This window comes from Bremia lactucae, linkage group LG1 (genome assembly GCF_004359215.1).
Source record: "Bremia lactucae strain SF5 linkage group LG1, whole genome shotgun sequence".
NCBI lineage: Eukaryota > Oomycota > Peronosporomycetes > Peronosporales > Peronosporaceae > Bremia > Bremia lactucae.
The window spans coordinates 9,065,201-9,081,684 of record NC_090610.1 but is presented as its reverse complement, the minus strand read 5'-3'; the positions used below and the strand labels follow the sequence as shown (position 1 = coordinate 9,081,684).

Here is a 16,484-nt window from a genome sequence, read left to right as displayed (position 1 = left end):
GGACATAAACCAGCTCTGGGGGCGCCTGTTGAGAAGATGGAAAGATCTCAAGGTTAGTTAGGAAGACATTGATCTAACCATGGATAATATACTCACTCTGCAATCTTCTCTGCCAGCCACAAACCAACAGGTTATGAGCCCAAGCTCGTAAGATGTTGCACGCCAGGGGGGAAAACTCGCGTCAAGATTGACGCTAAACGATCTCCACCAGCAGGCACAAGCTGCTGCTGGCAACCAGTTTGCCCAAGGAAGCTTTTACACCCGCGCAGCTCGTGGCCAGCACGTGCCAGTGAGCAACCCTCAAGAAGGAATCTCCGAAGAACAGTACCAGCGCGGCGTTGAACAGTTTGGACCGTCTTGAATCGCAGTGCCAAGCAACAAGATTTCAAAGCTCATCATTCAATGCTTTACGGGTAACGCCTTACGTAGGACTGGCAGCGGTTTTCGTGAATGGGCTTACAGTTTCCTTGAACCACTGGAGATGGCCGAATGGCGACTGGTTATCGCTGGGCCGAGCTGGTTAAAGTGAACAAGCTCGGGGAATACCTCCAGAGGGAATCAAGCGCTGCCGACTACTTTCGTCAGAACGTATCCACATGGTGGACAATAAACCCTCAACTGACGTACATGCTCGACGAGATGTACAAGGCTTTCCCCGTCGTGGTCACGCATGAGCAAGCATCCGCATTGTTTACGGAAGCTAAAATAACATCAAGAACGTGGCCACAACATCTGCTGTACCTGATGCATCTGGCTCGAGTAAGCGACTCAAGCGAACGGCTTATTGTAAATAACATCGTCAAATACGCCGCACCACACTTAAAGCACATGCTTATGATCCGTTTTAATTCAAATCGCTTTGACTACATTGCACACTCGCAAGAGTTAATAGCATGGGCACAAGAGGTCGAAGACGAACGGAGAAACGCCAAGAAGATGGGACGCGATGTTGTCGCAGCGATTGGAGAGACCCGTCAATGTTTTAATTGTGGAGCAGTCAGTCCTTCTCAATATGACTGTCCAGCTGACGTCACGAGAAGTGAACATGCTGATACACCTAGCGATACCAAGGGCAACAATCGACGTTTTGCTTTGGCCATCAGCCCAATTTCTCAGACGCAAACACTTTGTGCATCCAGTAATATCAGATGTCAACCTTGCTGGGTCATGGACTCCTGGGCAAGCCGTCATCTTGTTGGAGATGAAACTTACTTCATGATGCAGTGCCTTGTGCAGATGGACTTACTCTGACAAACGACGCAACGCTGCACGTGATCAAAGTCGGCAGTGTAACTTTTATGTTACGCATTGATGACGATATCCATGAAGTCACCCTTTTCCGACGTCTACTTCGCTCCGTCACTTTCCAAGGATTGAAGACTGATTTCGTATTGTCAGCTGAAGAAGAGAGGCTGTCTATTGGTCGATGATGATAACGGTGGCATTATCATACAAGGCAGCCAAACTGTGTTCGGCTTCAAAATAGTTAATGACGTGTGCATGGTGAAGACAGTCGATTACCTAAGGAAGAACATGAAGAGCAAGAGCCTTGTTGATATAGTATTATCGGCGGTCGCTAAATCCAGTGACTTGTCAACGTCGCAAATGGGTACACTGGTTCAGTTTCACCAGCGACTCGGACACTTATCCTACGATTTCATAAAGCGCATTTCAATAGATCCAAGCTCTGGCATCAAAATCACGAATTACGACCGTCCCAAATGTGTCACATGCTCGACAGGCAAGGGCACCCGAACCGAGCAGTCCAAAAAGGATTCCGGTGAAAATTCTCCAATCGACAGGATTGAAGGAGTCACATGCAGCGACCTAAAAAGCCCTATTTTACCTCAAGACAAGCGCGGTAATCGATACCTGGTCACATTTATTGACTACAAGACCACATATGTTCGAGTTTTCGCGGCTACACACAAGAACAAGGCTGCCACTAAGTTTTTGCATTTCGTTACATGGTTCGAAGCCGAGTTCGATTGCAAGGTTCGTGTTTTAAGGACCGACGGTTGAGGTGAATACGTCACCGATTGTTCTGCAAGAATTCTGGAATCAGACGCCAGACAACCGAGGCTGACACCCCACAGTCCAACGGAAAAGCCAAGCGTATGAACCGCACGATTTTTAACATGGTTCGGTGCATGTTATTTGGTTCGGACGTACCACTGAGCTACTGGAGCGATGCCGCAGAGTATGCAGCATATATTCTCAACAGAAGTCCTACCCGTGTTAACCTGAATCGAGCCTCTCCACTCAAGTTACTCTCTGGAAAAACTCCCAGTTTACGAGATGTCGTCGTTTTTGGTTCTCCATGCTAGGTTTGGCGCGATCCGAAGAACCGTACTCTTAACCACACATGGTAGATGGCTACATCTTGGAAAAAAAGGAGGAAACTAAGAGTTACAAGGTTCTGTTACGCAATGACTGCTCAATGGTTACGAAGCGCCACGTAACGGCCATTGAGACACTCGACGACACAACGAACAAATCGGTGCAAGACGCACTTAGAGACATGGACAATGATGAGCTCGAAGATATCGCGTGTCATATACCCGCACTACGCGCCAAGACGCGGCGAAACCCGAGGAGGAACTAACGAACTCGCGAAACGACATTGTCCAGAAATTTTCGACGACGAGGAAAGTAGCGGCTACATCTAGAGATGCAGTCCGTCGATCAACGCGAGTGAAGCAGAAGTCTCGACGCAAGGCTGAGGCTGACGGTGATCTAGTCTTGGAACAAGCCGGTAAGAAAACCAAGCCATCCAACCCATCCAACCCAGTAAACAAGACGAAGAAAAGTGTTTCGATAGTCACACGAAGCCAGCAGCATTGATGGCTTATGCAGTTGTCGTCAGCAACGTGAAGGGTCGACGACCTGTGGGGGGACGAACCAGATCCGCTAAATTACGGTCAGACTCGCCGCAGCTCCAACAGCGAGCTATGGGCGATAGCCGAACAGGAGGAGCTCCAATCTTTGGAGGATGGTCCTACCTGGAAGCTCGTAATCAGGCCGGTAGGCGCCAACCCGCTGCCGACTAAGTGGGTTTACAAAACCAAGCGACTTGCAAACGAAGACTACGACAAGATGAAGGCAAGACTTGTTGGCCGAGGCGACCGCCAGGTCAAGGGTGAGAGCTACATCCTAACCTATTCAGCAGTGATCACGATGAGCGACATCCGAATCATTATTATATTCTCGATCATATGGAAAGTACCGGCTATACATGGAGACGTGCCAAGCGCGTACGTCAAGGCATCGGTTGAAGAGGGATACAATATCTTGCTTCAGATACCGCCTGGGATGAAGATTCATTCTGCGACACTTAAAAAGTTTGGTGTGTCCAGTGTTAACGAGCTGGCGCTAGAACTCGAGCGCAGTATCTACGGCCTAAAGCAATCTGGCAGGCTGTGGAACGAATGACTAATTTCTACACTTATGGGGCTGGGTTTTGAACAGTGTATTACGGATTCATGTGTGTTCTACAAGATACAAGGCCAAGCCACCGTGCTCGTTGGCGTGTACGTGGATGACTTAATTGTCACAGCTACCACGTCGACGTTGGTGGACGAGTTCTTCACCAACATATACGTCCTGCAACTAAAGGACCTAGGGGTACTTTCAAAGTTCCTCGGTATGCGTTTTCAGATGTGTGGAGACGGCAGCGTCAAGATCGACCAAGAGCTAACCATCATTGAGATGTTAGACAAGCACGATTTCGGAAACTTAAATCCGTGCGAACTCCAATCGGGATCAATGATCCCCAGACCCCGAAGACTTAGTACCGCTGCTCAAGAAGTGCACAACTATACCCAAAAGGCCAACTGTAACGGAGTTCCATTCACTGGTCGGCAGCTTGCTTTGGTTGGCCCGCTGTGCGAGGCCGGATATTGCCTTTGCGGTACATAAGGACACCAGAAGCTGTCACGAGCCGACACTCGGCGATTGGAAATTGGCTAAACGAGTAGCGCGGTATGTAAGCGTCACTCGTGCAACTGTACTACACGTCAAGCCTGATGACGGACCGCCTCTACCGTTACGACTTGTATCGTATACGGATGCAGACTACGCAGGCGACGACAAAGACCGAAAATCAATAACCGCCGGCATCCAATTCGTAAATGGGATGGTTGCAGGATGGCACTGTAAGAAACAGACTGCCGTTGCGTTATCGACTGCTGAGGCCGAGTTTGTATTCGCCGCAGTAGGCGGTGTGGAAGCGTTTGGATCAAGGAACTAGTGATGGAAATTAGTGTTAAGGTCAAGACTCCAGTTGTGCTGAGGATTGACAACGAAGCGGCTATACAACAGATTGATAACGAGGCGGCATCATCTAATAGCAAACATGTGGACATCAAGATGAAGAGTCTGCGCGACTACGCATTGAAAGGCAAGATCAAGACGGAGTTTACTGAGACCAAGGCTATGGTAGCAGATCTGCTGACTAAAGCTTTGTCAGCACCTCGAATCCTGGAGCTGTGTGAAGCAATTGGGCTGGTGCTCTCCCAGTGAGCCGGGAGGAGTGTTGGAACAAGGATACAGTTGAAGTTTGAAGTGTCGCGACTCCTCGGTAGAGTCGCCAGCACGAATGACATAAACCAGCTCTGGGGGTGCCTGTTGAAAAGATGGAAAGATCTCAAAGTTAGTTAGGAAGACTTGAACTAACCATGGATAATATACTCACTCTGCAAACTTCTCTGCCAGCCACAAACCAGCATATACATTGCCAGAAGCGGCGGGAGTCGGCCACTCCAAGCCCACTGCCAAGTCGACAGCGACTCAGGAGCAGCCCATACCGAGAAGGATGGGTGCATCCAGCGAACCCGGACCAGACAAGGCCGAACCGGTGATAAGTTCGGCGGAGATGTTTGAGGTAGTAGTAGCAGCGGTAAAGGCAGCCCTACATGATCCTCCACATAAAGCATGTGTGGCAACTGTGGCAGAGCTCTATGGCGACTGTGCAGAGCTCTACACTATAGCGCACGACACGGTGGCCATTGCAGCAGACCTCATACTGGCGGGAAAGCAACGTTTTCCGACCCTACTAAGTGAAGAAAAAGGGATATTATTGAAGGTCTTCGAGGAGGCTTGCATTGAAAGCAACGGCTCGTTCATGCAGTGGACACAGTGTGCGCAGACGGCGACGGAAGACCTATATAATTCCAATTGGTCATTTAACAACATCATGCAAAGCATGATAAGCAAAGTCAAGTGGGCGCGGGCACGGCCCATGAATCAATAGGCAGACTAGGTCAAGTAAAGCACCGGACCGACCGAAAACAAGGCCAACAGCCCAGAAGCACGGGGGAACTACGAAGACTATATGTTCAATTTAGCAGTCTTCAGCGAATTGGATATTGAGAAGCTGCGCAAGCTCAGTCAGCAACCGGAAGCTGCAAGAAGTGGGTGTCGGCTTCGAGAGGGCACAACGGACGAGTTGAGAGTTATCACTGTTGACCGTGGCAATTTCCCCCTGTTCCAACTGCGTAGCCCAGGTACCGCACCGTATCCCCATGCCTTAACACTGGTATCCCATGAAGATCCTTTGTGTCCACTGCTGTATTCAAAAGGATAATTTTGATTTTTGTCGGCTGCACCTGCAGGCCTGACAGCCGCCCAAATTGTTTCACTTTGTTCATCACTCGAGGTTCTAAATGGCACTGACATTATTTCGTACTTGCGTGTCGTCTCTCGATCAAAGAAATGGAAATGGATACTGCGTTGCACGTCGTTGTAATTGATATGCTTGGTGACATGAAGCATGGTCTGGGGTTCGTCCTGATTGACATTTTCTCCTTCCGCTGCCAGCAAGATATCTTCCTTGATCGTGCTAATTTTTCTGCCGTATCACCCTGATATCTGTCCCGCTTCGTAACTTCAAACAAAGTTCACCTTCCACTTCTTGTTGAACAGCCCTTAGCACTCGCACCTGTTCCTTGGAAGAAAGCACACTTCGTACAAAATCCGGTAAGCGTCTGCTTACAATATTACCCTCGGCAAGTCCAGGGCAGCGCGGGTGCGTAATGTCCAACCGAGACTGGCGACAGCGACTCGGCTGGCTACTATTGTCGAGAACAGGGTCTTGATATTGAACGTAATCATGCTGCCTGTCGTATTGTTCACTGGGACAGTTTTTGAATTGCCACCATGGGCGGATCAACAACTACGGAACCTTCAAAAGCAATTTTTGTGCCACTACTCTACCAGCACGGGGGCCAGTCACCTAAGATCGATCCAGCGCTCCTGCACACACCCAAACAAGCAGGAGGAGTGGGCCTCGCCTCCTTACTCATCGCGTGCAAGACCCAGCGGGTGAAATACACCATTCTCAGGCTCACCCAGCGCAAGGTCATTTATTTATGGCATAATAAGCATGGGTCTTCCGCAGAGCAACGCAAGACTGAACAGCCGGAGTATCTCCGCGCCAGCAGAGGGGTCGGTAGCTTGACTCGCATCGCAGGACACCCGGTAACACTCTGGAGCAGTTGTTCAGGCCACTGTTGTTACCTGCACTCCCTGACTCGGATGATATACTGCAGTAGTATACAATTGAGCTGGCAAGCCTTGGATCGGAGGCCATCAGCTGGACGACGGAGGACGAATGGGTGGTGGAGCTTCCCCGACCGCTTCGGCACTTACCTCGGGCAATGACTCCAGAAGAGAAAGCATTCTGGCCCACATACTCCTGGGCAAAAAAAAAACTGGGTTGTAGACATGCAGGGAAATGTGTTAACGTCGACGCGATATTCCCAGTTTCAGCCATGCCCTATTGCGAAACTGCCTATGCAGCGGATTGGATGTCGAACCTACTCTTTCGTTCTCCCGACGGCCGGCACTGCCACCTATCAGCAAGCCAAACTGAAAAGATAGGGCCTTTCCATTTTGCTTAGCGCCCGAGTTTGGAAGTCGGTCAAGAGCTTCACGTACGGACGGGACCCATGCCTGCGCCACCCCTCCCCACAATTGACACAACATATACTTGGGAACACATCATGACGGACCACATCAGAGGCTTCTCAGTGAACTCGGACCAGGGTCGGCAGAGCGCCATCGCTCAGGAGCAAGACATTGATAGAATTCTTTGGAGTATTGCAGCGAACAACATCGAGGACCAGCAGACGGCTGCCGACTGCCACCGAATACGCAAGGACCAGGGTGCGAGAGACGTCGTGTTTTACGCGAACCCCCTCATCCACGGGTTGCTAACAATATTAAAAAATATAAGACATCCTGCAACCATTAATAGTTAGATAGACTTTGTCTGCCTCTCTCTCAACTATAATTAATCAGCTTTTTATGTAAAACTACCATCGCCATTATTACCGAGGTTCTAATTATACCTACAACACCCTTATACCTTACTTAAACTTCTAGCGTCATGCTCAAGAAGAAGGAGAAGCTTGAGCAGATGCGCGAGCTCGGTCGCGGGGGGCTTACAAAAGGACTGCAGTTCCTCCGAACGGCAGCCAATAATGCGTCCGTCGATAACATCGAGGCTTCATCGACACCATCTTTGCCAAGTGTCGAAGGAGAGGACACGAAAAGTAATCGCTTGTCGTACGAGGAGCTCTTAGCACTCACCATGAAGCTCACCCGTCAAAATAAGCTCATGAAGATACAATTTCAAACGATTAAAAGGAAAGAAGAGGCGATAAGCAAGAGCGAGACGGATGTTCAGGCATTGCGGAGCTTCCTCGAGCTCGAACTAGGACTGGACGTCGCTGCGTGTATTCGAACGGATAATGGCCGTGGTGGATCGATTGATATGGACGCATTGACGGAAAAGTATCGCATGATAGCTCCAATGCAGCAAGAAGAGGAAACTAAACCACAAGCAATTGTCGAGAGCGTTGATCTATTGAATTTATCTCCAGTCGCAGCGCAAAGAATGAAAGATAATGATGTACCGTCAAAAGACGATCAAGGAATTGTTTTTGATGAGATCGAGATCAATGAAGCCATGCAGCAAGTTGAAAGAATGCGTGAAGTATTGAAACAGAACGCACAGGAGATGCAAGCATTGGAGCGTAAACGTGCCGAACAAGACGCGCAAGAGCAAGAAAGGATACGAATATTAATGGAAGAGAAAAAGATGTTGGAGGAAGAAAGCATGGCGTGGCATGCGAAATGCGAGGCATTGCAAAACGAGCAGAGGGACAGCTTGAAAGAGATAGACCAACAACGTGACGAACTTGAGAACACGGTGAAAGAGTTGAATGTGGCGTTAAATGCTAGTAAGCAGCAATGCGTCGAACAAGAACAAGAGGTTAATGAATCGCTTGTGCTAGTGGTGAAAGAAAAGAACGAGTTGATGACGCACTTTAAAAACGCACGAGAAGAAGTAAACGTCGTTGCAAAGGAAGTCGACAACGTCGAGTCGAATAGTGCACGTCTTCAGACTCGAAGTGATACTTTGCAAGCATTTTCTTTTAATGAGGAGAAGAAGAATCCATTCGATCAGTTGATGGAGTACGAGTTGATGATCTCTCGTCTTCAAGAGCAAGTGAAGGTGTTGCAAGAAGAATCATCTAGCTATTTGGAGAGTGAAAAGAAGGAAATTGTGGCCGCGGCGGTGAAAGTGCATGAACTTGAGCTCGTCGCAGTGAAAGCTGAGAACGATCGTTTACAGAATCAGCTGCTTACTGTCCAAGATGGAGGAATTGACGATATGCGGAAGGAATTGGTCGCGGAGGTCGAGGTGTTGAAAAAATTAAATTCGCAGTTAATTGTCGAATTGGAATCGAAACAACAAACGGAAGCCTTTGATCGTGAAGCTTTGGAAGGTTGTTTTGATGCAAAGACAGTCACGGCATTACGCACCAAAGTAGACGCTTTGGAAGAATTGTTAGCGACTAAAAACGAGCGTTATGAAGCATTACAAGAGGAAGTTTTGGTACTGAAGAAGGCTCTTAATCAACCGGCGAAGCAGGAGATCCAAGAAATTCGTGAATTCGAAACAGACGCTGATCGATTGCAAGAACTAGAACGTGTACGTCTGGAATTGGTCGCGCATTTAGACACGAATCAAATGCTTGAGCAGAAGCTTGAAACTATGGAAGAACAGCTTCGTAAGGCGAAGAGCGAAAGCGAAGCCACAGAATCATTAGTTAAAGCACTGAAGGAAGACACGAGTTGCTTAGCTGACCAAGTTGCTCACTTTAAAGACATGCAGACCAAGTATGAAGATGAAATTGCTACGTTGACACACGTGACAAAGGAGTTGGAAAAGCAGTATGATGAAGCTCAAGAGGCGAACGGGATAATGGCAAAACAAATGGAAGAAGAGCGTGTATATTGGACATCAAAGCTTGAGCACCTCATTACCGCAAACGATGTTGCGAATGGCAAGATCGCGACGTTAGAAGTCGAACTCGCGGTACAAGAACAGCAAGTCACAAAAATGACAAGTTCTCAAACGTCCATGACATTGGATTTGTTCAAGTTGCAGAAAGAGGCGAGTAGTCTGCGGAATGACTTGGCAATGGCAACCGAAGCATTGGAAGTGCATGCGACCAAAGCCAAAGACTATGAGGGTCGATACATTCAGAGTGAGAACGATGTCGTAAAGCTCAAGAAACAAGTTGGCGAGATGCGGGATCGACATCATGAAAACTTTGAAATGTTGCGTAAAGAAAAAGAGACAGAATTTGAACGCGTGGATGCGGAGCGTCAAGCACTTGTGAAAGACAAAAAGGAGCTTTGTCGAGAGAAAGATCAATTGGAATTGTGTTGCACGACATTAAAACGTGAACTTGAGTCGGTGAGAACGTATGAAGAAGAGCTCGACGCGTTATTGAGTAACAAGACGCTTGAGTTGGAGAGTCTGAGCGTTGATTTATCCGATACGAAGAAAGCGCTATCGGATCGTATGGCTTTGGCAACGAGATTACAGACGGAAAACATGAACCTTGCTGGGAAACTAGCCGAGCAAGTGGCGTTAATTGAAAGTGCTCTCCGCGATGCTGCGAATAGTCGAAAAGCTCAGGAAACCATGAAGACACAAGTTCAGACTGCGACGACTGAGATCCAACAGATGAAGACGAAAGAGGACCACTTGCAGCAGGATCTGGATCAAATTCGACGCGAACTGCAACAACAAAGTGATGCCTTTCAGCGAGAGCGCGAGAAAGCTGACATGGCATTGCAAGTAGCTGTGGTTCGCGAGAATCAAAAGTTTCAACGCGAAAAAGAACGTCTTGAAACTGAGAGCAAACACAAGTCAAAATTGGCTTTACAAGCTGTGCTGGAAAAAGAGAAAGAGATTGCACGTTTGTGTGCACGTCTTTCTGAAGTCGAAGAAGATGTGCGATCAGGAGGTGCCGATAATCGTAAAATTCTTGAATTTGCTCAATTGCAAGCAAAGCGCGAGGTGGAACAAAGAGATCAAGGGGTTCAGATGGAGGCTTTATCGATTCAGCTTGAAAATGCGCGGCACGAGATCCACGAACTCCATGAAGACAAACGTCGTCATGCTGAAGAACTGACGGCAATGCTGCAGCACCAACGACGTGACGGAGTGAATATGGAGTATCTTAAGAACGTCGTGGTGCAGTACATGTCGTTTCGTCCAGGTACTTCCCAGCAAGCACGGTTAGTGCCCGTGCTTTCGACGTTGCTGCAATTCACGTCAGCTGATATGAAAGAGATCAAACACGCTGCGAAACGCGGTAGCTGGACATCGTGGGGAAATAATGTTTCAAGTCTTGACTACAAGCCCATTGTCGTCGGCACAAATCATCGCCTTACAACAGCGTCGCCTGGGCTTTCATCACAAGAGCCGAATGGGCGACAATCGCCGTTAGATAGAAGAAGCTCGGCTCCCGTGTCTCGAATTTCTGTCACCGAGTCGCAAATTGGATTTTCGCAACCTACTCGCTTTGATGCAGTAGGCAACGACCCCGTGACTTTATCAGTCGAAAGTGCTGATTTTTAAGCAGCTAAGATAAAAGTGAGGTTTGCAAGTGTCATTAGTGTTTGTGAGTCGACGAAAAAGAGCGTGTGTGGTTCTATGGCATTGTCATTGCTACAAATGACTTTTAAAGGCTCACATCTTCATCATGCTCTTGCGATTCATAATCAACTCGGACGTGCGCCTGTATGATAATCAGCAAAGACGGTCAGCTCTCAAATAAAAGCTTTACTGCAAGATAACAACCATACTTTCGGGCCGCATCCTGGCGGGTCATTCGTCGTGTGCGTTCACCTCCACGCGCAGGGGTTCCTGAATTCGAGTTTTTGGCCGCGGCAATGGCGGCTGTCAGAGGGGCAGTCGCTAAGAAGCTCTGATGACGAGACAATGAAGCAATGCGATTCACGCTACCCCAACAGCCTGTTGCAGCGTTCTTTTTTAATTCCAGCTTGCCATTGCTACTGCAGAGTAGACGCATCCATTCCAAGCAGTGATCTTAAATACACAAAACACCGTCAGATTCAAAGACAGTTTTTCACGAGTCTCGCTGCTTTGATACGTACCAATGGAGTCGCATTTGATAATTATGCGCTCGGCACTCACGAGACCGGAAGATGGCCGCAGCGTTACGACACAAGCGGATTTACAGTGGCCAGTCTCAGCCTCTTCTTCTTCGTTGCATGCGCGGACCTCCATGATATCTTTAGTCGGAAATGAGCCAAGAATATCCGGCTCTTCATCGTATAAATGCAGCGCAAGGGACATCATGAGAACGCGAGAGCTCGTCAATACAACATACTTTGAAATCCAATTGCGACCATCCCAATCTTGCAAATTTGACGAGTAAATGACTGCCGATTCAATCTGCCATCGCAACAATTCTTCATGATCCTTGTTGGTTGAAAACGTGCTTCCACGGCTAATAAAGACCCCCGTGCCAAATGTATCCTCTTTGTTTTTGCCAGATTCCAAGTGCCCGTACGCGCGCTTAACATCAAGCAAGGAATTACGCCACATGACCGCCTCTTGATCCGTGCGAGGAATAATAATGACACTCGTATCGGACCCAAGCATTAATTCGACAGCATTTTCAGGCGAATTAATATACGCAAAGCGCACGTCCACAAGTGCACGGCAATCGATAACACCGTAGCGAATGGCAATTGCTTCATCTGCCAAGACTTCGTGCTTGAAAATAGAGAGTTCGTAGCCCCATTGCATAAAGTATCGCAGTCGAATCCGTTCTTCGTTCGATGTGCGATAATACAGCCAACCTTTGGAGCTAAAGTCTCCAGCAGGCATAGTCGCGTCCGGAGATGCTATTTTTAACGGGACATTGGATCCAATTGGCAGCCCAGACGTTTTAAAGAGCCCATCGTCACTATGATCAAACGTTGAGGTCTTTAACAATTCTTTTGGAAGCACTTGAATTTCACCAAGAGGTGACAATGGCGTGTTGCTTTTTAACGACATGGAATTCGTACAACAATCGTAGATTGCTCGCGCCCATTCCTTCAGTTGATCTTCCGTATCAAAAGCCAACAGGAACGCATAGAAATCACCAATCTGGTCCGTCCGCGAACTTTCTTCAGCCGCGGTCGGGACGGCAAAACTGACTTCAAGCTGATAAAAATCAGCTACGTCTTTGCTACGCGTCCATACTTTTGACATTTGAAGATGAAAGATACAAGGCAATGAAATCATTCCAAGCATGCGACCTCCTCGTTCCGTATAGAAAACAAGTTGATGGTTGCGTAAAGAAAAGTACCGACGACGAAAGATTTGATACAATCGATCTAATTTCCAAATCCAAGCTTCCTTTGGTTTCGTACTGGCCCAGTACTCGGCATGTGGAGCTTTCTTTAGTACCAGGTCCCCGCAACAGCACATGACTAACATCCAGCGCTTGGCGAGCTTGGCACTTTCTGCCACCATTCGCACTTGTTTTTCTCCGTGTACTTGAACGACAAAGCTGCCCACGTTGGAACCATCGGAATGCACTTCTTTAATCTCCTTTAATGATATCGCATCGATAGCATCGCCCCACTCACTTTCGTAATCACTTTGAGATTCGTAATACCGGAACACACCACTTGAAATTGCGGCAAAGATTCGTTTGTTAGCAATGTAAATCTCTCCTTTAATTTCAGTGAAATCATCCATTTTCTTCCCACTGTAACCAGTGGTGAATATCCGGTCTTTTACAATCCCCGCGGCTGCTAAACGATCGGCTTCTTTGACACTCACGCCTGGATTTGTTGTGCTTTTGGATCGTTCAAACTCAGGAATTGTCATCATATTTCCAGCGGGGGTGAGCGCAATTCGCTTCACATCTTGAATCGCACTCGTCATACCATCGTCCGAGTTCGCTGGGCGATAGTAATAATCAGACAGCCATATTAAAGCCGATAACCACGCTTCTTTCTGCTCATAAGTTTCGGCTACGACCTTCATATCAATCATAACACGAAATGATAAAGTGTTAGCTTACAAGTCCATAATATACAAGACAGTGATACTTACCATCCAGAGAAGGCCGTTCGTAGTGGTTAATTGAATCGTAAAATCAAGGTTCTCTTGGAATCCAGAATCCGCTTCCCGTACATCCTTGACATGACGAAGATCAAGCATGCTAGCATGCGAGTGCAAACTCTCTTCGGCAAGCACTTCATACTTGAAAAACATGAGCTGATTATCAATCAACACGAGGAAGCGAGGATGATACGCATGCATCCCGACGCTTCGTGGTTTTTTTACAAAAAACCATCCACGCGTTGCTGCCTTGAGCGTCACATCTTTCAAGCTACGATACAGACGTGAAGACTCGCGCACATTTGGATCAATGTACTTGGCTGGATTTGAAATTAATCGCGAGATTGTTGGGCGTGTCATTGGCGTCTCCGAGTGACGAGGACCATACGATTGACTACTACTGCGGGAGGCACGGCGACTAATAGACGAGAGATCATACTCTTGTCCCGTGGAGCGTTTAGCTTCTTTACCAATGCCAATGCCCCATTTCATCATTTTTTCTTGAGTGGAAAAGCACATAATAAATGGACGACGATATTTCTGCGTCGAGCCTTGCACTAAAATGCCCAATTCTAGACGCCAGGGCATCAAATGTTCTCCATTCGACGAGATTGCGGAGGCTACGGAGTCTCTCTGTTGCAACGTATCTTCTGTGACTTGACTGGGTACGATACTGACGATATTGTCACATCGTATTGTACCAATGGGACGGTTACGAGTCGCAGCTGACTCAATGCTTACATAATACATCATCTTGCCATCCTCAAGCAGTAGAAAATGATAGCACGAAAAAGTCGGCAACAAGTCTCCTAGCTTCCCCACGTCATCTTGCAGCATCACTTTCGGTTCATGTGCAGGATCAAATTCGACAAGAGCCACAGGATGAACGGGAATGGATAATCTCGTGGCCTTGGATGAAAACAATGGCGAATTTTTAAGCAAATCGACCCATTGCATCATATCGTCCCGATTCCGAGTATAAAACGTAAAAATACTTTGTGAACCTTCGAGCGTGACACCCCATTGCTTAGGATGACATTGCGTACACGCCGTCACGACTTCGCGTGTGTCGTTTGTAGGTCGAATGTCCGTCACTTGATCCATTCGAAGAATAAAACATGGTTCATCGACTCGACCACCTTGCATGCTTGGTTTATAAAGCTTGACTTTATCATCCTGGAGCTGTAACATTCGAATACGATAGCGATGGGCTGAGGGCTCTTTTGAAAGCACCCATCCTTCGGCAACGCGCGTCGTGTCGATTAAAGGCGTTGCGTAGCAATCAATGCGTGAAAATCGAAGCGTCAGTGGCCGTCCAGCACCTTGAATCAACTCGACAGCGTGTTCAAACTCAATGTTTGTAAAGTAGTGACTATTAATGGAGCACAAGAGGTCTCCAACTCGAATTACCCCAGAAGCTTCAGCTGGTCCGACTTCACCACTTGGTCCAATGGTATACTGAAAGCCACAAACCATCACTTCTTCATCCACAGTGCCTCGAAGAATCAAGTGCAGGGGGCCTGGATGATCAAATGTGACTGTAATGATCTTTTCTTTCACATAATTATCTCCTTGAGTCTTGGCTTCGCTATCATTCATTAAGGTACCCGTCATGCGCATTTTATTCGCATCTGTAAACCTTGAAGCTTGTGTCAGGGCGGCTGTTTTTCGAGCTACGGTACTCGATCGTGGAATGACGGAACTGCCTCGAATAATGGCGGATTCTGGTCGTTGCATTAACTTTGGCTTGTACTCTCCTCGCAAAACTAATGTCAATACCGTTGCCCACCGTACCATATCCTCACGATCATTTCCAGCAACGGTGTATATCCGATCTGCACAGACCTGAAAGAAAAAAAAAACACCGCGATGTTTTACATTATTAGAAAGAATTTTGAAATATATATACCTCGTTTTAAGAAAAAACATTTTGTTTGTGTTACATTGGCAAAGAAATGCTCTTATGTAGACTTACCAAGTCAAGAGCATGTTCCGGAGCATCTGCGACACTTGAAGGAAGGACAGCATTGACCGATGTCAAGTGAATTGCACCGAGCTCTTGCTCTTCTGTGCTCGTCTTAAAGTAGCGTAAAATCATCCCATCGAGCACGAACCAGCGGACTCTGTATGAATTACCGGGTAAATGCAGTCTCAAGACCCGCGAGCTATTGAGTTTCTTGCCACCAGCGCCGACGTGTTGCGCCTTGCGCTTAAAATCCGGTTTGAGTAAAAATCCCTTTGGATTTTCGAGCCAATCCGTGTGAATGGCACCTGTGATCTGCATCTGATGGACCTCCCGCGAGAGCTTCTCATAGGCATTCTCTGGACGACCAGAAGCTCCAGTGGCTGCGTCGACAGCGCCTGCACTCACGCCCCCAATAGCGCTTGCGCTCAGATCCGTCGCCATCGTCTTGTGGGGGATTACTCAAGCGGGTTTTCGGATAACTAATAAGAATTAATTTATTATTAAGTGCTACATAATATCGGGTTTTCTGTCGGTAAATGAACTATAGAGAATTTTCATTAAATACCCCTCTTTTGACACGAAATTCTTAATCAACCCTATATTAAATTCACAATATGCCGGCTAACTACCGATAAAAGACATGCAGGATTATGGCATTGCACTACGCAATTCAGCTGTCGATTTTATCCACGGGAATAACAGAGTACGGCTCGTTTTAACCAAGTATTGACACCTACTGCAGGGATCCATCAAATGCTGCTATCAATCCCAAATCGATTCAACTGAAATTGCTTTTTGGCGTGTACAAGTTTGACGGCACTGCGATTAATCACGTGACTTCGGTCTTTGATGGGCTTTAGTGAAATCTTATGTCATATTTGCTCTCTTGTGGCATCAATCTGAGCTTTGCCTACAAGAATTCTGAATCGAAGAACTAACGGACGACAGTGTTCAAGCTCTTCGCGATTCGAGACCGACGTGATGCGAGGATTTTAAACATCGTTTTCCTCGTCACACGATTCGATTGATGACACACTCTTCTCCGATGGTCGTCGAAAAGAGCCTATA

At 47.4% G+C, this 16,484-nt stretch overlaps 5 protein-coding genes across 5 annotated transcripts; 4 read left to right on the top strand and 1 right to left on the bottom strand.

The window, feature by feature from the left end:
- Positions 1-79: 79 nt before the first annotated feature.
- Positions 80-361, top strand: CCR75_001145 (uncharacterized protein; the record flags this gene model as incomplete). The annotated part of the gene is made up of 2 exons (XM_067959250.1): positions 80-130; positions 167-361. The coding sequence occupies 2 exons, from the start codon at positions 80-82 to the stop codon at positions 359-361; spliced, it is 246 nt and encodes an 81-aa protein (XP_067820294.1).
- A 128-nt stretch (positions 362-489) lies between these two features.
- CCR75_001146 (uncharacterized protein) lies at positions 490-1,251 on the top strand (the record flags this gene model as incomplete). The annotated part of the gene is made up of 1 exon (XM_067959251.1): positions 490-1,251. The coding sequence occupies one exon, from the start codon at positions 490-492 to the stop codon at positions 1,249-1,251; it is 762 nt and encodes a 253-aa protein (XP_067820295.1).
- Positions 1,252-4,813: 3,562 nt separating this feature from the next.
- On the top strand, positions 4,814-5,251 carry CCR75_001147 (uncharacterized protein; the record flags this gene model as incomplete). Its single annotated transcript, XM_067959252.1, has 1 exon — positions 4,814-5,251. One exon carries the CDS (start codon positions 4,814-4,816, stop codon positions 5,249-5,251), a length of 438 nt encoding a protein of 145 aa, XP_067820313.1.
- A 2,136-nt stretch (positions 5,252-7,387) lies between these two features.
- On the top strand, positions 7,388-10,942 carry CCR75_001148 (uncharacterized protein; the record flags this gene model as incomplete). The annotated part of the gene is made up of 1 exon (XM_067959253.1): positions 7,388-10,942. One exon carries the CDS (start codon positions 7,388-7,390, stop codon positions 10,940-10,942), a length of 3,555 nt encoding a protein of 1,184 aa, XP_067820297.1.
- Positions 9,149-15,857, bottom strand: CCR75_001149 (uncharacterized protein; the record flags this gene model as incomplete). The annotated part of the gene is made up of 5 exons (XM_067959254.1): positions 9,149-11,102; positions 11,170-11,413; positions 11,482-13,366; positions 13,442-15,295; positions 15,426-15,857. The coding sequence occupies 5 exons, from the start codon at positions 15,855-15,857 to the stop codon at positions 11,054-11,056; spliced, it is 4,464 nt and encodes a 1,487-aa protein (XP_067820296.1). The 3' UTR covers positions 9,149-11,053.
- Between the last annotated feature and the right edge of the window lie 627 nt (positions 15,858-16,484).